Below are 21,851 nucleotides of genomic sequence, written 5' to 3'. Positions count from 1 at the left end.
ATGAGATCAGCCCTTATTCTTCAAAACTCTAGAGAATACAGGGCAGTTTGCCCAATGTGTCTTCATAGGATGGTCCTGCTGTAACAAGATCAGGACGGGTGAACCTTTACTGCGCTCGCACTATTTGCAATGATACCTTTCCTGTGATGAGGAGGCCAAAATTGCCTACTGAATTCAGTGTGGACTAACCGAGCTCCCGTACAATTGCAGTAAGATTCCAATCCTTTTGTGCTCAAATCGTTGTGCACTTAAGGCTAACATTCCACTCGTATTCCTAACAACTTACTGGATCTGCAAATTAGCCCTCAGTGACTTTACCAGGACTGTTTGTATGTTCAGTTTCCAATCTCAGCATTTAACAAATTCTTTGTGCATTAGTTTTTCTCACGAGAAATGGAGAACCTAATGTTTTTCCAAGATAATAAAATGTGAGGCTGGATGAACACAGCAGGCCAAGCAGCATCTCAGGAGCACAAAAGCTGACGTTTCGGGCCTAGACCCTTCATCTAGGCCCGAAACGTCAGCTTTTGTGCTCCTGAGATGCTGCTTGGCCTGCTGTGTTCATCCAGCCTCACATTTTATTATCTTGGAATCCCCAGCATCTGCAGTTCCCATTATCTCTAATGTTTTTCCATATTGCTTTGCCTGTTCTTACCCATTCAGTAAGTGTGAAATGCTTCTGAAGCTGCTATACACTTCAAAATATACATTTCAATTTAGCTTTGTATCATCTGCAAATTTGGAAATATTACATTTGGACTGCACCTCAAGGGGCTAGGCCTGAGGACCGATCCTAATATACCCTACTAATCACAGACTGACAACGCAAGAATGCCACATTTATTCAAATTGAATTGAAATAGCTATTGTCACATACTCAAATCAGTACATGAAAAGTTTATAAATCATTACTTGCAGTGCCATTTTAGGTACAAAGGTGTGCAGGTGCAGCATCTTCAGTTACAGGATTAGTTACAGTCTAACAAAGTTACCAACACAAGGTGTCATCTTAGGTTCAGTGTACCTAGAAACAATTTATGGTTTTTGTGAAGATTTGTAGCTCAGGTTGTGGATGAAGTTGTTGAAATGCTTGCTGTGTTGGCTGGTTATAGTTCAGTTGTTTCGTCACCATGCTTAGTAAGATCGTCAGTGCAGCCTCTGATGAAGTGATGTAGTTCTACTCTGTTTAGTATTTATATGATCCAGCCTCTTGTTTCAATGAACAGACTGGATCATATAAGCAATAAATGGAGTAAAATAACATTGCTTCATCAGAGGCCTCACTGATGACGTTACCTAGCATAGTGACAAAACGTCTGAACTACCCAGCCAGCTCGGTGAGGTACAATCCTTAGTTAAAGAATAGAGAAATTAGGGAAAATTTTGTTATAAAAGGAATCTATCTTCTACTTCCTGTCAGTTATTTAATGATTAATTCATGCCAAACATTATCTCCTATCTGCGAGCCTTAATTGTTTTTAGTACGCTTTCTCAAAAGTACTCTGAAAATGTAATATAAAACAAACATTGAACAAAACAATTCAACCATTTGAGTCGGCTATAGCATTCAATAAGATCATGACGAATTTGATTTTGACTGTTTAACTGTAACTATACATACAGCTATATTTCCCTGATAATTTTTCATCTTTTTAATCAAGAAACTATTCTGCCTTAAAAAAAATTAAGGTTTCCACATCCTATCTCTTTTGAGGATGAGAATTCCAAACACTCAACCTTCCAATGAAAAGAAATGCTTTCTTACCTCTGTCTTAAATGGGTGACACCTTATTTTTAAACTATGGTCCCTAGTGATAGATTCTCCTCCAAGAAGAAGATCCTTTTGACAACCATCTGGTCAAGTCCTCTCAGGATCTTATCTGTTTCAATTAAGTCAGCTCTGACTTTTCCAAACTACAGAAGCTACAGACAAAACCTGTCTAATCTTTACTCATTAGAAAATCTGCTCGTTCCAGATATGAGTCCAGTAAGACTCCTGGCAGCTTCTGCCATATTAGCATCCTCCATCAGTACAGTGACTAGCACCGAAAGCAGCACTCCAGCAGTAGCCTCACCATTGTTCAGTATAACTCAAACATAGCTTCCCTACCCTGGCATTCAATGCTCCTCCAATAAAGCATTTTACTAGCTTCTCTGATTATTTTCTATACCGGCATACCAAGTTTCTGCACTTCATGCACTAGGACTTCCAGATCACACTGTCTCTTGGAGCTCTGCAACCTTTCACTGTTTAGATAAATCTTTTATTCTTTCTGCCAAAATGGATTAATTTCCCACATTGTACTGCATTTGCCAGATCGTTATATGTTCTCAACCAATCTAAATCCATTTGTATACTTATTATGTTCTCGAGACAACTCACTTTCCTACCTAAGATAATAAAATGTGAGGCTGGATAAACACAGCAGGCCTAGCAGCATCTCAGGAACACAAAAGCTGACGTTTCGGGCCTAGGCATTTGATGAAGTGCCACATCAAAGGGCCTAGGCCCGAAACGTCAGCTTTTGTGCTCCTGAGATGCTGCTGGGCCTGCTGTGTTCATCCAGCCTCACATTTTATTATCTTGGATTCTCCAGCATCTGCAGTTCCCATTATCACTTTCCTACCTGTCCCTTCATCACAATCATTTATATAAGTTGCAAAGAGTTGAGGTGTCAAAACTAACCTCTATGGCTCAGATATTCTGTGATATTCCACTAGCTTGAAAAAGATGCATCTGTTCTTCCTCTTTGCATGCCAATAAGTTATTCCCTACACCTTGAACTTCTATTTTCCACAATGCCCTTTGATGTGGCACTTCATCAAATGCCTTCTGGAAATCTGAGTACAATACATCTACAGGTTCCCCTTTATGTCTTGCACGATTTACTTCTTCAAAGAATTCCAGTAAGTCAGTTATGCATGATTGCCCTTTTAAGAAAATCATGTTGGCACTGCTTGAATACCTTGAACTTATCCAGGTGTCCTGTTAGAATATCTGTAGTAATATCTTCTAAAAGTTTCACTATAACAGATATTAAGCTAACATACCTGTAATTTCCTGCTTTCTTCCTCCCTTCTTAATTTTGAGGGGAAGGACAGGTTAGGGAGGCGGGGACGAGCTGGGCTGGTTTTGGGATGCAGTGGGGGGAGGGGAGATTTTGAAGCTGGTGAAGTCCACATTGATACCATTTGGCTGCAGGGTTCCCAAGCGGAATATGAGTTGCCTTTCCTGCAACAATGGGTACAGCGGATGCAGTATACCACATTGACAGATGTGCAGGTGAAGATAAACTTGATGTGGAAAGTCATCTTGGGGCCTGCGATGTGGGTGAGGGAGGAGGTGTGGGGGTAAGTGTAGCACTTCCTGCGATTGCAGGGGAAGGTGGTGGGGTTAGAGGGGAGTATGAAGCAGACAAGGGAGTCCCGGAGACAGTGATCTCTCTGGAAGGCAGACAAGGGTGGGGGTGGACAAATGTCTTTGGTGGTGGGGTCGGAGTGTAGATGGCGGAAGTGTTGGAGGATGATGCGTTGTATCTGGAGGTTGCTAGGGTGGTATGTGAGGACGAGGGGGATTCTCTTTTGGCAGTTATTACGGGGACGGGGTGTGAGGGATGAGTTGCAGGAAGTGCGGAAGACACGGTTGAGGATGTTCTCGACCACTGCGGGGGGGAGGTTACGATCCTTGAAGAACGAGGACATCTGGGATGCACGGGATGGGAATGCCTCATTCTCGGAGCAGATGCGGCAGTGGTGAAGGAATTGGGAATAGGAGATGGAATTTTTGCAGGAAGGTGGGTGGGAGCAGGTGTATTCTAGGTAGCTGTGGGAGTTGGTGGGCTTGAAATGGATACTGGCTTCTAAGTGGTTGCATAAGATGGAGACAGAGAGGTCCAGGAAGGTGAGGGATGTGTTGGGGATGGCCCAGGTGAACTTGAGGTTGGGGTGGAAGATGTTGGTGAAGTGGATGAACCGTTGGAGATTCTCTTGGGAGCACAAGGCGGTGCCGATACAGTCATCAATGTAACGGAGGAAGAGGTGGGGTTTGGGGCCTGTGTAGGTGTGGAAGAGGGACTGTTCCACGTAGCCTACAAAGAGGCAGGCATAGCTTGGGCCCATGCGGGTACCATGGCCACCCCCTTTGTCTGTAGGAAGTGGGAGGAATCAAAATAGAAGTTGTTGAGGGTGAGGACGAGTTTGGCAAGGCGGTTGAGGTGGTCGGTGGAGGGGGACTTGTCGGGCCTGCAGGACAGGAAGAAGCGGAGGGCCTTTAGGCCATCCACATGGGGAGTGCAGGTGTATAGGGACTGGATGTCCATGGTGAAAATGAGGTTTTGGGGACCAGGGAATTGACAAGGATGTTTCCAGGATTGGAAGCTTTGAGCTAACGGGAGAGACTGATTAGGCTGTGACTATTTTCCTTGGAGCATTAGAGGCTGATGGGTGACCTTATTTAGGTTTTATGAAATCATGAGGATATGGATAGGGTGAATAGCCAAGTTCTTTTCCCTACTGTAGAGGAGTCCAAACCTAGATGGCGTAGGTTTAAGATGAAAGGGGGAAAGATTTAAAAGGGACATATGTAGCAAATTTTTCACACAGAGGGTGATGTGTGTTTAGAATGAGCTTCTAGATGATATGGTGGATGTTGGTATAATTACAACTCTTAAAATGCAGCTGGATGGGTACATGAGTAGGAAGGGTTTAGAGTGATATGTGCCAAATGCTGGCAAATGGACTATTTTAATTTAGGATATCTGATTGGCATGGCTGAGTTGGACCGAGGGATCAGCTTCCACGCTGTACATCTCTATGACTCTGTGACTCTAAGTTTGTCAAACACAACTTCCTATTCATAAATCTATGCTGACAATGCCCATTAGGTTATTATTAACTGGGTGTTTATTAATTCAACCGTTTATAATATATTCTAGTATTTTTCTTATTACTGATGTAAGGCTAATTGGACTGTAGCCTTGTTTTATCTCTCACTCTCTTCTTTGATAGTGGGCTGAAATTTGTGACCATCCAATCCCCACAAATCATCCAGAATCTGTAGAATTTTGGAAGACAATCACCTATAGATTGACTGTCACCACTCGCTTCAACACCCTAACAATCATTCCTGGGGATTTATTAACCTTCAGACCATTAATTTTTCCACTATATTTGTCTTTCAACTCTTCATTCTCCCTCACTACTTGGTCTGCTCTTGTACAGACTTTGAAGTCCAGGTGGTAACTGAAACGCCAACTGATCACCTGTCCTCTTGCTTGGGTACACTGGGATCACATGTAGGTTTAAAACTGAACATTCTGCTTCAATGTAGGTGAATTTGGATTTTATGAGAGTGAACAAATAAACAAAGTGAATTTATTTCTTTCTGATTGCTGGAAAATCAATCCCAATTTCACTGGCCTGGGTTATGAAGATTGTACAATGCTGCTGCCTCAGAACTGAAATACTCCACCTCCTTTCTATAGCCATTCTCATGTTTCATATCTGAAATAACTAGTTGAACTGATTCAGAATATGATGGGAGTTCAACTTTTGGATATTGTTCATTCTGAATAAATGGGATGCTTTGCATCACTTAGGAATTCTGATCTGTAGTTTTATTTTAATGTGCAATTTAAGAATTTGAGTTTGCATGTATTCTTATTGACCAGTCTTGCAAAAAATGATTTAGTTGGGCTGTTTGTGCAAATTAGGTTCAAGAGCTAATCTAGGACATTTGAAATTTAAAGCATTGGTATGTGTTCCGAGCAGAACCTGTGAATGGTGAAATTCATAATATATCTTCAAAGTGACTTGCTAGGTAAATCACCAATTATTTCCCCACTCTTGAGGCTTGTAAATTGCCTCAGGGAGAGGCAAAGACCGATGGGAGAAAGGGGTGCGCATTTGGCCATTGTTGCCATGGAACTTGTGAAACCAAAATTTCAGCTCCCAACCCCCACTTTGGGAAGGTCTGATTTAAATGAGCCAAATAATGAGGTGTCGTTGAGCTTTCAGATGAGAGAGGTTCACATTTCCAAATGCATTAATCTCAGTTCTACCAGTATGGCAAGAGGCTAAATATTTTCTCACACAGAAACATAGATTGCAGTGGTTCGAGTTGGCAGCTTACCATCACTTTCTCAAGGGCAACAGGGGTCAGGTATAAATACTGGCCAGGCAGCGATGCTCACATCCTAGAAGTGAACAAAATGAATAACTTAACCTTTTTTTTCTATTGCAGATCACAGGCATTTGCAGATCACAAGCAGTTCAGCAAATACAGATTTATAGATATTTTCTGATCAATTTGTTCAGAGATCTTCTTACACACTTCTGGAACAATTGGAACTTTAATCTAGGCCTCCTGACTCGGAAGTGAGGACCCTATCACTGTGGCAGAGGAGCCAAACCTGTCCATTATTATCTTGCACTGTTTAGTAGAAAAATAAGCTGTTGGATAAAACCAAGACTTTGAATGGATGAAGCATGGAAACATTAATTAGGTCATAATAGCTGCTGACTGTTGATCATGGCTGATCATCATTCTATATGACTGCATTTGAATTAATTAAAAATTATGAATACCCATTACAATGATAATGAGGGGATAAAAGTACTGATTCAACTCTTCCATATCATGAATGGAGTTTGCACCTCTCATCTGACTAGCTGTGTGATGTGCGATTGATAAAACTCCCAGCAGTCTATGTGTATCTGATTTGTTTGGAGTTTGACACGGGCAAGAGGAATCTAATGCAAGGAAAACAACAGAGTGATGAATGAATAGAAAATGAAACTGATGATACAGTAACAAGAAGAATGAAGCAAAAGCTGGAAAACATTAATGAAGGAAAAGGTAAAGTAAAAGAACAGAATTTTTACATTGAATAGCACCAATCAATATAGTGTTGAAAATCAAAGGTCCTTTTAGTGGCAATCAGAGGACAAAAGTCCTCAAGTGATGTCTCTCAATAAGGTTCACGGTAATAAAGATAAATTAATAGATGATTGGGCAAAGGTAGTGCGAGATATTAAAGTCCATCACCCAATCAAAATGTTGTTAATACCACGTGGCAAATGAAGCTCATGATACTGTACTACACGTTGGAGCTCCAACAACATGTGACAGTAAGGGTTGTTTCTCACCTGATCCTGGTGACAGGGTAAATGCCACACTTGATAAGGATAATTGCCACCTGGAGGCTGGACACATGCAAGCAATATGACCAACAGTCATGTCTTTTAATAGCTGCCACAGAAACATATTTACAAAATCCATGTGTCTGGGGAGGTCTGTGATGGGAAAACAGAATATACAGCAAAGAAGCAGGCCACTCGGCCCAATTGGTCCTTGCAGGGGTTTACATTTCACATAAACCTCTTCCCTCCACTCTTCATCTAAACATGCAAGTGCAACATTCTATTTCTTTCTTCACCACGCGTTTATCTTTTTTTGCATGAGATGTGAGCATTGCTGATAAACCTGGCATTGTTGCTCATCTCTAAATATCCTAAAGACTGTTGGTGAGGTGTTTTCTTTAACTGCTGCTGTGCTGTAATGGAGGGAGTATAAGCATTTTGACTCAATGATAATGAAGGAAATCAGGATTGTGAGTGGCTTGGAGGGGAACTTTTAGCTGGTGGTACTCCCAAGCATTTGCTACCATTGTCCTTCCAGGCGTGTGTTACAGTCCAAACAGTCAATGGGCAATGGAGGAACAGATATGTAGTCAATTCACTAAGGGGGTAAAAATAATGATAGGGGATTTCAACTACCCAATATTAATTGGGATAATCATATTATGAAGGTTTTAGAGGGGCAGATTTTTTGAAATGTGTACAGGAGAGTTTTTCATGTTAATTTTCTTACAAGGGTCAGTACAGGGCTGGACTTAGTTCTGAAGAATGAAACCAAACAAATGTTTTATGTTTAAGTTTGTTATGGAAAAGGAGAAATCTGATCTTCAAACAAAATGGTTTGCATTGGGGTAAGGAAGCCTTTGTTAAAATAAGACAGGACCTAGCCAAAATAGACTGTTATAAATAAAATAGCCACTTGAGGGTGAGTCTACAGCAGGCCAATCAGAGGCGTCCAAAAAGGTATTGGGTTGGTGGGTGAATCTAAAGGCCAAACATTTTTTTTTAAGGTGAAATGTAGGAGCAAGAAAGTTCAGAATTGGAGAAAAAGGAAAAGAGAGGCGTATAAGAGGTACAAAAGTAGCAAAACAATGGAGATCCTAGAGGAGGATAAGAAGTGCGGGGGAGGCTCAAAAAAGAAAGTAGGAGAGCAAAGAGGAAGATATGATGTCAGATGCCAGATTAGGGAGAATCCCAGGATATTCTACAAGTATATCAAACAGAAGGGTATAACTAGGGAAAGAATAGGATCTCTTAGGGACTAAGGTGTGATTAATGCTTGTAGACAGGCGACCTTAGTAGAATGTTAAATAAATACTTCACACCTGTCTTTACTCAGAAGGAGGGGGACACAAGTGCAGAAATCAAGAGGATGGACTGTGAACTTGTGGAGTAGACTGATATTACAAGCGATGAAGTATTGGAGGTTTTAGCGGATTTAAAAATATACAAATCCCCAGGTCGTGGAAAATGAGGGAAGAAATTATACGGGCCCTGACCCAAATTTTTAAAATCATCACTGGCTGAAGGGGAGTGCCAGATGACTGGAGGATGGCTAATGTGGCATAACTTTACAAGAATGATGGTCGAGATAGAACAGGGAGCAATAGACCAGTGAGTTTAGCATCTGTGATAAGTAAACTATTGGAGAAAGTTAATCTCCAAATAGAGGGGCAAGGTTTGATCAGGAATAACAAGGCTTTATCAGAGGGAGATCACACCAAAAAAACTGCTGGAATCTTTTGAGGAGGTGACCAAATATTTACATGAATGTAGGGTAGTTAATGTAGTTTGTAAGCATTTCGACAAGGTCTTTGACAAGGTCCCACATGGGAAACTGATAAAGAAGATAAAAGCTCACAGGATCCAGGGTAACTTGGAAAGATGGATCCAAATTGGCCTAGTGGCAGGAGACGGAAAATAACGGTAGAAGGCTATTTGTGAGACTGGACTCTAGTGTTCACCTTAAGGATCATTGCTGGACTCATTATTAAACGCTAAATGAGAATGTGGAGAGTGGGTGATAAGTAAGTTTGTGGTTGACACAAAAATTGGCAGGTGATTGATAGTAAAGAAGATGTTAGATTACAGGAAAATGTAAATGGAGTGGTCAGATGGGCAGATCAGCGGCAGATTGAATTTAACCCTGATAAATGTGAGGCAATGCACTTTGGAAGAAGAAGCAAGACAAGGGAGTACTCAATGAATTGCAGGACACTAGGAAGTTCTGAGGAACAGATATGTTCACATATCTCTGAAGGTGGCAAGACAGATGAATAAAGTAGTTAAGAAGACATACTTGACACTTGCCTTTATTTGTTGCGGCATAGACTTAAGGCATGGAGGTCATATTGGAGCTACACAGAACTTTAGTTAGATCATATGCAGATCTAGTCACTGCACAATGGGGATGATATGACTGCACTGGAAGGGATAGAAAAGAGATTCATCGGGAAGTTACCTGGGATGGAGCATTTCAGCTGTGAAGAGAAGCTGGATAAGCTTGGAATGTTTTCTTTGGAGCAAAGAAGGTTGAAAGGGGACCTGATAGAAATTAGATCATGAGGGGCATAGACAGGGGGGATAGGAAGCAGTTCCTCCCCTTAGTTGAATGGTCAATAACAAAGGGGCATAATTTTAATGTGAAAGGTAGGTGGTTTGGAAGGGATTTGAGGAAAAACCTTCTCATTCAGAGGGAGATGTGGTCTGAAATGCATTGCCTCAGAGGTAGGTGATGTGGGAAATCTCATGACCTTGAAAAATTATTTGTATAGCACTTGAAGCATCATATCATTCAAGGCTGTGGGCCTAGAGCAGAAAAGTGAGACTAGTGTAGGTAGTATATTTTCGGTGGTACAGATTTGAAGGGCTGAAGGGGCCCATTCTGTATTGTATGATTCTATAACTCTATGGTGGACGTCATGGGGCTGGAGGGTATTGCCAAAGGCTCTTGGTTTAGTTGCTTCAGTGCATCTTGTTTATGTAAAACAAGCTGCCTGTATGCACTTCTGGTGGACACAGTGAGTATTGAAGTTGGTGGATGGGGGGCCAATCAACTGGGCTGCTTTGTCCTTGATGGTCTTGAGCCTCTGGAGTGTTGTTGCACCATACTCATCAGACAAATGGGAAGTATTGTAGCACACTCCTGTTCTAGATGGTGAACCAGCTGTGGTGAGTCAAGAAATGAGTTACCTGCTGCAGAATTTTCACCTTTAGCTCTATCATTGCTACACACAATTTATATGGCTAGCTTTCTCCTAGATGCATCTATTTATCTCATTTAGTTAATGTGGTAGGGAGTTACACATTCTAAACAATAACCCCTTTCTGGGTGGTTTTTCCAAGTCTCAGTTTGGATTTAATGTGACCCCTCTTTTCAATTTAATGCTGTTAGCAATGAACACCAATGTTTAGACCGCCAAGAAACATTCATATTCACAAGTTCCAGGCATGATGTATCTGATAAAAGAGAATCTAACCATTTCCCCTTGTTCTCCAACAACATTATAGTTTCTGAATCTCACACAATGAACATCTTGCAACTTCCTTAACTGGATGTGTCATCTAAAAAATACAGCTACAAAGAGGGGCTTAAGGTTGGAAATTCTGCAGCAAGGACAATGAACATACTGACCACACTGCTGTTAGGCCAGTGAAGACTGTGCTTCAAGACCCAAAGAATGACTCCTTCCTACTTGCAAAGAGATATGGAAGTTTAGTCATTGCATATAATAAATTTCTAGATGCTAATGGCAGCAAAAGAATATGGATTAACATGGGAAAATTTCACTGATGTAAATGAACAACTATGATCTAGAATGTCAGAACAGGCTCAAGGTGTAAAATGGCTTACTCCTGTTCCTGTGCTCCTATGTACCATTCAGAATAACATAAGCCATTTCATCGGCATCCATCTACCACTCTGAACTTTCACTCTCTCTGCCACTAACACACAGAAGTAACAGTGTATACTATTTGCATGATGCATTGCAGCAACTCACCAAGCATCCTTTAACAGCACTTTCCAAATCTTGACGTCTATTACCTAGAAGAACAAGGGGAGCAGACACATGGGAACACCACACCTGCAAGTTACCCCCAAACTGTACAACATCTTGACTTGATATTTCCATTTCTTCACTCACTGGGTCAAAATCATGAAACCACCTCTCTAACTAATTTATGCATGTACCCTTAACACACATACACTGCAACAATTCCACATGGAGGATTATCATCAAGTTTACAGGGGCAAACTAAGTATGGACAATGAACAGCAATGCCAGTGATGCTCACATTAGATGATTGAATCAGAAAAGCTATTAACTTGCCTTGAAAATGAATATATTTCATGACATTTTAGGCAAATTCTGAAAATCCGTCTATATTTTTAAAATTATTTGACTCACCAGGGATAAGAATATCACTGTGGTTTTTCAATGACCGTGGTTAGCAGAACATGAGCAATTAGGAATATTTATTTAATTATCAATTCCTAAACAGGCTCATAGAGCTGAGGCCAGAGTGGGGTTGGTGAGATTGAATCAACTCAAAGAAGTCTGCAAATCACAAAACTAGCAATTGAATGCGTATGTGCTGTAAACAAGCAGTTTTCTTCATTCATCAGTCTACTGAATTAACAGAAACGTAATAACAGTGTTGAATAAGTGACAACTTTTGGATAAAATTGATTTAATGCATTATTTAGGTTTGGGGTTAAATCAAATTTGAAATTTGTGTCAGATTCAAAATGAGAACCACATATTTGCATTCATCTCCTAATAGGGTTTTATCAATTTTGACAAATGCAAATAACTACTGGACATACTCATGTAGAAGTAAAACGTTTTAGACTGTTTTTGAAGATTAAAATTATGGTGTTGACAATTGCATAGATGCTACTTTTGAGGGGCTGAAATTCATGCTACAGTCCAAAATACCATATCATTAGCAGAAGCCCAATTGATCTTTAAATGAATAAAGAAAAAAGAACAAAAAAAAGGTAATTGCTCTGATATCTAATCTTCTAGTTCAGCAGGCAACTTTTGTGCAATCTTAGTTCTCTGCTGAAGTATTAAGTCATGCCTTCTCATGAATCTGGCACTTGCTTTAAAATCCGAAATTTCATCCTTCATTGATTTGTTTCCTGCATGGATTTGGATGGCCTCGTGACTGATACATTTTCCATTTTGATGATTTTCAAGTACCCTCTCAACAACATTTTTCCTCCAGTTGTGGTCACATGCTATATTTTCTTTTGTTGGCACTCTTTCATTTTGGCATTGTCTGGAGTTGGTTTGATATCTTTCTCCAATCTCTCATAGGTTTCTCTGAAACACAAAATTCTCTTGCTGCTACACAGTTATTTATCTTCTCTGCAACTTCAACAACTTTCAGTTTAAACGCTGCTGTATATTTTCTATTTTTTCTGGAGAACGTTTTTGCACAAAATGAATAAATTTCAAAACACATAATAGCATGAAAAAATCAATTCTTCATTGTAATATTTATGTACAGGATAATACCTTGACTCACAAATGTTGATCTGTTATCAGTGAAGAATTAGGGTCAACCTTTACATGAGATATATGGAAAATTGCAGATTTTTTTGGCCAGAAATAAGGGGTCAGCCGCTACATGAGATTGACTTTTACTTTGAGTATATTCGGTAAAGAATATTGGTCATTAGAACAAAGATTTATATGCTACTTTAAAATAACAGTAGCTCCATTGTTTTTCTGCAACTCAACCTGCAACCACTCTTTTTATACACAAGATGTTAAAAAGACATTCTATGTTAGTAGATTTCTGTTTGACGTATTCCTCCTGTGGCAACAAGATCACATTGGCAAGTCTTAAAGCTGAGATTTTGACTGGAATGTCCTGCTTTACTTGGAGTTAGTGGTATGATTCAAAGCATAGCCATCTTCTACTGTTCAGCATTCATGACATGGTAGTTCAAAGCTTAAAGTTATACTTTGGCTAAAGCAATTTTAGCTGGCAAGGAAGCTTCATTTTATTGAAGGTTTGGTTTGTTGGAAGAGATTCCTTAGTGGAATAAATTCACTAAAAGGTAGATTGTTTATTGTGTTGGATGACCACAATGGAAATTGGCTTGCTGAAAGAAGACAGAGGGTGGTAGTTGATGGGAAATGTTCATCCTGGAGACCAGTTACTAGCGGTGTACCACAAGGGTCGGTGTTGGGTCCACTGCTGTTTGTCATTTTTATAAATGACCTGGATGAGGGCTTAGAAGGATGGGTTAGTAAATTTGCAGATGACACTAAGGTCGGTGGAGTTGTGGATAGTGACGAAGGATGCTGTAGGTTGCAGAGAGACATAGATAAGCTGCAGAGCTGGGCTGAGAGGTGGCAAATGGAGTTTAATGCAGACAAGTGTGAGGTGATGCACTTTGGTAGGAGTAACCAGAAGGCAAAGTACAGGGCTAATGGTAAGATTCTCAGCAGTGTAGATGAGCAGAGAGATCTTGGTGTCCATGTACACAGATCCTTGAAAGTTGCCACCCAGGTTGACAGGGCTGTTAAGAAGGCATACAGTGTTTTAGCTTTTATTAATAGAGGGATCGGGTTCCGGAACCGAGAGGTTATCGTGAAGCTGTATAAAACTCTGGTGCGGCCGCTCTTGGAGTATTGTGTACAGTTCTGGTCACCGCATTATAAGAAGGATGTGGAAGCTTTGGAAAGGGTGCAGAGGAGATTTACTAGGATGTTGCCTGGTATGGAGGGAAGGTCTTACGAGGAAAGGCTGAGAGACTTGAGGCTGTTTTCATGAGAGAGAAGAAGATTGAGAGGTGATTTAATTGAAACATATAAAATAATCAGAGGGTTAGACAGGGTGGATAGGGAGAGCCTTTTTCCTAGGATGGTGACGGCGAGCATGAGGGGACATAGCTTTAAATTGAGGGGTGAAAGATATAGGACAGATGTCAGAGGTGGTTTCTTTACTCAGAGAGTAGTAAGGGAATGGAACACTTTGCCTGCAACGGTAGTAGATTCGCCAACTTTAGGTACACTTAAATCGTCATTGGACAAGCATATGGACGTACATGGAATAGTGTAGGTTAGATGGGCTTGAGATCGGTATGACAGGTCGGCACAACATCGAGGGCCGAAGGGCCTGTACTGTGCTGTAATGTTCTATGTTCTATGTTAAATGTTCTATAACATATTATCCCGACATTTCAAAATATATTGATTATGTGCAAAGGGACTGAAACTGATCATACTTGTATGTGATTATACAGACAGTAATAGCGAGGATTTCATAAGAAGATATTAATTGAATGCTTACCAGAAATTATTGTATAGCATTTTGTTCAAAAGCATTGAATTCTCATTAGAAAAAAAAACATGTATCAGAATAAAATAGCTATCCATCTGTAATAAGGTTCTGTAGTGATCAAATAGTGAAATATTCTCCCCAATGTAAAAGATTTATTGCCTATGAGGTCCTGCAATTTGCTTTGAAGTGCAAGGTTGAGAGAAAATTTTGGGTTTGGGCATGTGTGGAAACTAAAAATTTACAAATACATATATGATGTGAGTATGCTTTGAAGGACCATGAAAATGACATCTGTGAAAAATGAAAATGAAAAATGAAATGCAGGGGTGGCACGGTGGCTCAGTGGTTAGCACTGCAGCCTCACAGCACCAGGGGCCCAGGTTCAATTCCAGCCTAAGGAAACTGTCTGTGTGGAGTTTGCACATTCTCCCCGTGTCCGTGTGGGTTTCCTCCGGGTGCTCCAGTTTCCTCCCACAGTCCAAAGATGCGCAGGCTAGGCGGATTAGCCATGCTAAATTGCCCGTAGTGTTCAGGGGTGTGTGGGTTTATAGTGGGATGGGTCTGGGTGGGATGTTTCAAGGGGCAGCATGGACTTGTTGGGCCGAAAGGCCTGTTTCCACACTGTAGGGAATCTAATCTTAGCAAGATTATATAATAATATAGATTATCAAGCCTTAAATCAGTTATAACAGTCATTTTTGGGGATAAAGAAGAAATTTTAAAGTTCTCAGTGCTTCAGTCCACATTTTCAGGATATGGATGGATCATTGTGTTTTTCATATAATTAGTAATGGTAGATTGAGGATATTCATTTTGCTGGCACATTTGGAGCGCAGAATAACAAAATTAAACCTTTGTATGTTATTTAAACATTTGAGAATCAGGAAGTGCTTGAATACTGTTTTTTCCTTTCCCTGACCAGACTTGAGTCCTTGCTATCTTTTTGGTCTTCTGCCTCTGATAAATTATGAACGTCATGGATTTGATCTTTGCTTCATGAGTAATATCACCCATATGTAAATAGAGAATAAACATCTGTGCCAAGCAGCTGCCTATAAAACAGGGTGCAAAGCATTGCAGGAGAGGTTTTCCGTTTTCTATTTTTCTGAGTGCACAACAATTACAGAGTGCTCTGTGGAAATGAATGCTCAATTTATGAAATACTTTGCAACTATTTGCATAGCTTCAACTGTTTTGAACACACAGGTATGTAAGTATGAAATTGCAATATTGCAGGAGATCATGAGTTTATGTAGTGAAATATTAATTCATTTTCTGTTACAGCACTCTATTGAAAGAAAGTTACGAATTGTGCAACAGTAGCAAAATATCTCCTGTTTCCTGAGATTTTGCATGACATTTCAGCAATGCAAGATTTTAATGTCGTCAGAAATAGGCTTTAATCTATAAAATAAGAGTGTCAGTAGCTTTGGTTTACATTATTATGGAGATAGTGGACCAACAAATCTCACTTTGAAATCTATAAATATTTAAGTTAATCCTAACTTATTCCTTTCTTATCTGTAGCACATACATCTGATTGTCTATCTTCATATATGAGAAGATAAGAGATACAATAGCTTTTGAATGATAGCAAAGATACTTTACAGCTAGTTTATGAGAAAAGTATCTACTAAAACATTATTAATGACTACTGAGCTACTGAGTACTAAGTAACTACTCAGCTGATTGTGTTTGTGGCAGCTATTGCTAGAACAATCCAAAACTCCCTTGTGTATTGCCTGGCTGTTACTAATATTGCAGTTTGAATATGCAGGAAAGTATGTAAGCTGGTGCTCACAAAAGATAGAAGAGAGAAAGATAATAGAAACATTTAACAGCAACTGATTTATGACTGCTTTGAGCCACACTGGATGTAATATTGTAATGTCTAAGCTAGTGGATGATTGTAGTGACAGTATTAATAATGTAATTCTGCCTCTTCTCATAGGCTGACTGCGCTGCTATTGGGACAATGGAGACTGTGCTTCAGAGAGTCCGAAGAATGACTCCTCTCTGGAGGTGGATCACTTCCAGGCCCCTTGGCTCCTCTTGCAGGAGCAATGAGGAGTGTAGCTCAAAATATTGCAGGTAAATAGGGAAAATCGTGACAAAATAATACAAAGATTTTCAAGGCCAGTTTTTCAGTTATGGTCTGACTAGAAGGGGCTTATGAAGTTAACCAAAAATAATTAATTGTCAATAATCTTAGTTGTGTCTCTGAACATTTAAACTTGAGCGTGCTATTGATTTATCGAAGAAAACCCATCTGCGGATTCAACATATTGTAAATAATCTGTTTAAATAAGAGGAATCGAAAGAAGAATTTAGTCTTTGCCAAAATCATAAATTGCACCCTTTATAGACATCAAATGCAGGAAACAGCAGTTTTTGCGACAGTCAAAATTCAGATATATTGTATATGTGAAAATGTAATAAACCAAAAATAAAAAAAAATGAAATCTCAAACACCCAATAATTGTATAAGCACCTTTTTTCATATAGTAAATGGTGATAGGCATTATGATGATGATGCAATCCTTCAAAGTGCTTTAAATAAATTAGAAAACACCGCATTGGACTATCATGCAAATAATTTCTATTTTATTCTTTATGATAATCCAAGAATTATCTTATTCTTGCAGAAAGAAGCGCTGCAGCTTGACTGTCTATGAAGTATGAAATTCAAACAACGTGTTTGTAAAGAATCACAGATGTAATATAGACCACTTTGACCATTGTATTTATGTAAATTATTTATGCCCAATCTTGCTGTGTAAATTAATTGATAACCAATGTTCTCCAGTAAATGTATTGTGTACAATGTTGACTGCAAGTGAATTTTAATGTACTTTTTTGTATAAACAACAAATTTAGCTTGAATAAAATACAAAAATCTATTGTCTGAAAGTTATTCAAATTCAATGATGTTTTGGAGTGTGAAAATTGAAATAAACATATGTCTTCCTTTTCCTTATGCCAGTGAGTTATGATTGGTGGAATGCAGCTATGTTCTCAATCCACTGGCAGATTTTGCTATTGTCATGTGACCTCAACCTTAGGCATCTTTGTGTGCAATTTGTGGCAGCTATGAAAGCAAGAAATAAAACAGGTCTGCACCTTAGAAATACTGGGCATGTCAAAATGGATGGACATTTTCCATTTGTTACTGTGGTGGAAATGAAATGAGATATGATACCTAATTGGAATTTCTTCCACTTTCAGCGGAAAATCTATAAAATCGGTACATAATTTAAAAAAACCTGATCATATGTCGTTACAAGGTCTGGTGTGTTGGAGTTGGGGTCTAGGACATAGGAATGTTCAAGCCCTAAAGTCATTGAACTCGATATTGAGTCCTGAAGGCTGCAGGGTCCCCCAAGTGGAAAATGAGGTGTTGTTCTTCCAGCTTCCACTGAGCTTCACTAGAGCACTGCAGCAAGCCTGAGACAGGGATACTGGCAACAGAATTTAGAACTGGCTAGTTTCCTCTGAGCAAGAGTCATTTATATCCTGATGGACTATACAGAGGCTCCAGAGTTGACCCTTTCAGGCCAATTGCCCTCCATAACAAAGAACATGATGTAAATATTATCGAGGACATCACTCAAAAGAAAGGGAAGTAATAATAATCTGCCTTCCTACTTTTGCTACCAAATTGGATAGCCTCACATTTATCCACATTCACATTATACTGCACCTGCCATGCATTTATTTATTCACCCATTTCAAAAGACACTGAAACATCTCTGCAAAATTCACCCTTCCACCCAGCTTTGAGTCATCTGCAAATTTTGAGATGTTATGTTTATTCCCCATCCTAAGCATGAAAATATATATATATATATATAAATTTGTGAATAGCTGGGGTCCTAGTACTGATCCCCGTGTTACTCACTAATCATTGCCTACAATTCAGAAAATGATCCATTTATTCCTACTCCTTGTTTCCTGTCAGCTAACCAATTTTCTATCTATCCCCAATATATTAATTCCAATCCCATGTGCTTTAACTTTACATCCCTTAATCAGGACTTTGTAGAAAGATCTCTGAAAGTCCAAATAAATTACATTGAGCGGTACACCCCGATCAACTCTAAGAATTCTAGTAGTTTTGTCAAGCATGATTTTTCTTTTATAATTCCATGCTGATTGTCTGATGATTCCATTGTTTTCTAAGTGCTCTATTATAAAATCCGTGATAATGGACTCTAGCATCTTACTCACTATCAATATCAGCATCATTGGTGTATTATTTCCTGTTTTCCCTCTCTCTCCCTTTTTAAATAGTGAGGATACATTAGCAGCTCTTCAATCTGTCGGAACTCTTCCAGAGTCTAAAGGATCTTGGAAGATGACCACCAATTCATCCAATATTTTTAGGGCCACTTCTTAAAGTATGCTGAAATGTAGATTATCAAGCTTTGGAGTTATATTAGCCTTCAACTTTATCACTTCCTCTGATATCATTTCCCTACAAATACAATTTTGCTTCAGTTCCTCCCTCACACTAAACCCTATGTTCATTTCTGGTACATTATTCATATCTTGCTTTCTGAAGGCAGAACAAATAGACAATTTTTAGTTTGCAGCAATCTCTAAGCTGTGAGACTTTGCAGAAGTTGCCAGGCTTTGCGTGTTGGAAAGCAAATTAAAATGGTATTTGCAGCCCAAAGAAACAGACTGAAAAGAAGCATTTGAGTGGGAATTTAAAAATTGAAGATAGGAATGATATTTGTGATTGAACATCTGAAAAGGATGTTGACAGGAAAATGTTTGAATCTTTCTTTTTGCTATTTATGTTAAGATCTTGTCTACATTTTCATACAGGCATAGCATTTTAAAAAATATTTTCTGTAATAGGTATTAATATTCTGATATTAAAAGTACATTGACAGCTTTATGTGAATATGTTTAGTGATTGACCAACAGGGTAACCAAATAAGTTGCAAAAATAAAATTTATAATCTGTCAAGCCAGATTTCATTCTGGGATTGGACATGTCCAGTTATGAATATTAATGACTGGGATGTGAATGCAAAGATATAATCAGTATGTTTGCAGATGACATGCATATTGGTGGTCTTGTTGATAGTGAGGAGAATGGTGTCAGGCTACAGTTGGACATTGATCAGCTGGTAAATTGGGCAGATCATTTACAGATGGAATATAACCCTAATAAGCGTGAGGTGATGTACTTTAGGAGGTCTAATAGGGAAGGATTTACACAATAAATTGTAGGTCCCTAGAGTGTACTGAGGAACAAAGGGACGTTGGTGTATAAGTCCATAGATCCCTGAAGATGTCAGTACAGGTAGATAGGGTGGTAAAGAAGGAATACGAAATGCTTGCCTTCATTAGCCAGGGCATGGAATATAGGAACAGGGAAAATTTGTTGCAACTTTATAGAGCATTGGTTATGAAGAGAGACAGGAAAGGCGGGGTTTGTTTTCCCTGGAGCAGTGGAGGCTTGGAGGGATCTGACTGAGCTATACAAAGTTACGAGAGGCATAGATAAGGTAGATCCTGATAAACCTTTCTCCTTGGCAGATATGTCTAATGCCAGAAGGTATAACTTTTAGGTGAAGAGTAAATAGTTTACAGGGGATCTGAGAAAAAGTTTCCTTTACCAGAGGGTGGTAGAAATATGGAACGTGCTACTGGGGAGGTTGGTGGAGGCAGGTAATATTGCAACATTTAACAAAAGTCTGGATGAACACTTAAAATACCATGGCATAGTAGTGCATATGCGTTCAATGGAAGCAAGAACTTCACCTGATCTGGAAACTGTAGTAACATTGAATATGAAAGTAAGTATCAAATCAAGAAAATTCTGAAAATAAAGATGTAACTCTTTAATGTTTGCAGGAAGCAATAATGAAGGGTGACCAGAAAAGAAAAAAACAAAGACATGCTTATTGCAATTAGACAGATGGAGAGGAAATGATGCCATCTTATGTAAAAGAAATAGAGTCATTGTCCCCAAGGAAAAAATAAAAGAGATATGGAAACACATCGATGCAAACCATCAACAAATTGAGTCTAGTCTGATCAAGTCAAATGAAGTGCTCTACTGTTCAAATATGAGTAATAAGATTAAGGACCATCAGCCAGTGTAGTGCTTGTGACACATGCAAAGGTACAGAGCTATTTATGACACAGTCTTGTGGTCGACCTATTACTCTGAGATGAGGAAACATTTCATCACTGCTCGTCCCCCTGCTATAGGAAGGATGTTGTAAAACTTGAAACGTTTCAGACAAGATTTACAAGGACATTACCAGGATTGGACGGTTTGAGCTATGAAGCGAAGCTGAAAACGCTGAGGCTATTTTTTCTGGAGCGTTGGAGGCCGAGGGGTGACATTATAGAGACATTTAAAATCATGAGCGGCATGGACAGGATGAATAGCTTGGGTCTTTTCCCAGGATAGGAGAGTCCAAAACTAAAAAGTATGAGTTTAAGGTGAGAGGGGGAAGATTTAAAAGGGACCGAAGGGCTAACTTTTCATGCAGAGGGTGGTGCGTGTATGGAATGAACTGCCAGAGGAAGTGGTGGAGGTTGGTATAATTACAACAATTATAAGGCATCTGGATGGATAAATGAATAGGAAGGGTTTAGAGGGTTATGGGTCAATTGCTGGAAGATGGGAATAGATTATTTTAGGATATCTGGTCGGCAGGGACAAGTCCATTTCCATGTTGTATAACTCTATGACCCAAAGGGTAGTGCACCTATGGAGGCTAAATCATTGAATATATTTTAGAAAACATTTTTTTTCGATTTTTTTGAAGTGTCAAGGGCTATGGGAGTAGATAAAATTTTGACATTGAGTTAGAGCATCAGCTATGGTCAGATTGAATGGTTGAACAGGTTCAAAGGGCCAAATAGCCCACTGCTGGTCTGGATTTCTAGATTTGCTTGTTCCTGCGACATACAATATCCTAAACAGATGATGAATGAAGCTTGGAGTGCATCTCTTCACTCTGATAGGAACTGATCATCTTGTCTTTGTCAACCATTATCGCGACTACTGGGAGTTGGACCAGCTGATGTCAATGATTATGAAAGACATGGTGGAACAGCTGAAAGCACACTCCAGTCATTATAACATTCTGCAGATTGTGATGAATGGCTATGGTTCTCAAATCATGAGTTTAGAATTAGTTACATTAAAAAAGATTGGGAAACTCAACACATTATTTCATCCCCAGTCTTCTCTTCCAATAGTGAAAGAGAAAAGGGATGAATTCTAAGGTACCAACAAGCATAAGCAACAAATCACGTGAAATGGCAGAAAACAAAAGTTCCCTTTTGTAGAACTGCCAGGTTATTGGCTTTCCAATGCTTATCTCTGACAATCAAAGTGCAAACATTCAACACTCTCAACAAGTCAGCCATCAGAGCAATTG

General features: G+C 39.4%; 1 protein-coding gene across 1 annotated transcript; it reads left to right on the top strand.

The window, feature by feature from the left end:
- Positions 1-15,536: 15,536 nt before the first annotated feature.
- LOC125458097 (liver-expressed antimicrobial peptide 2-like) lies at positions 15,537-17,272 on the top strand. The gene is made up of 3 exons (XM_048542991.2): positions 15,537-15,645; positions 16,391-16,530; positions 17,085-17,272. The coding sequence occupies exons 1-3, from the start codon at positions 15,580-15,582 to the stop codon at positions 17,119-17,121; spliced, it is 243 nt and encodes an 80-aa protein (XP_048398948.1). The 5' UTR covers positions 15,537-15,579; the 3' UTR covers positions 17,122-17,272.
- Positions 17,273-21,851: the final 4,579 nt, after the last annotated feature.

The sequence above is a fragment of the Stegostoma tigrinum genome, chromosome 13, assembly GCF_030684315.1.
Source record: "Stegostoma tigrinum isolate sSteTig4 chromosome 13, sSteTig4.hap1, whole genome shotgun sequence".
Lineage (NCBI taxonomy): Eukaryota > Metazoa > Chordata > Chondrichthyes > Orectolobiformes > Stegostomatidae > Stegostoma > Stegostoma tigrinum.
Note: the sequence above shows the minus strand (reverse complement) of the source record. Positions and strands in the feature narration are given on the sequence as shown.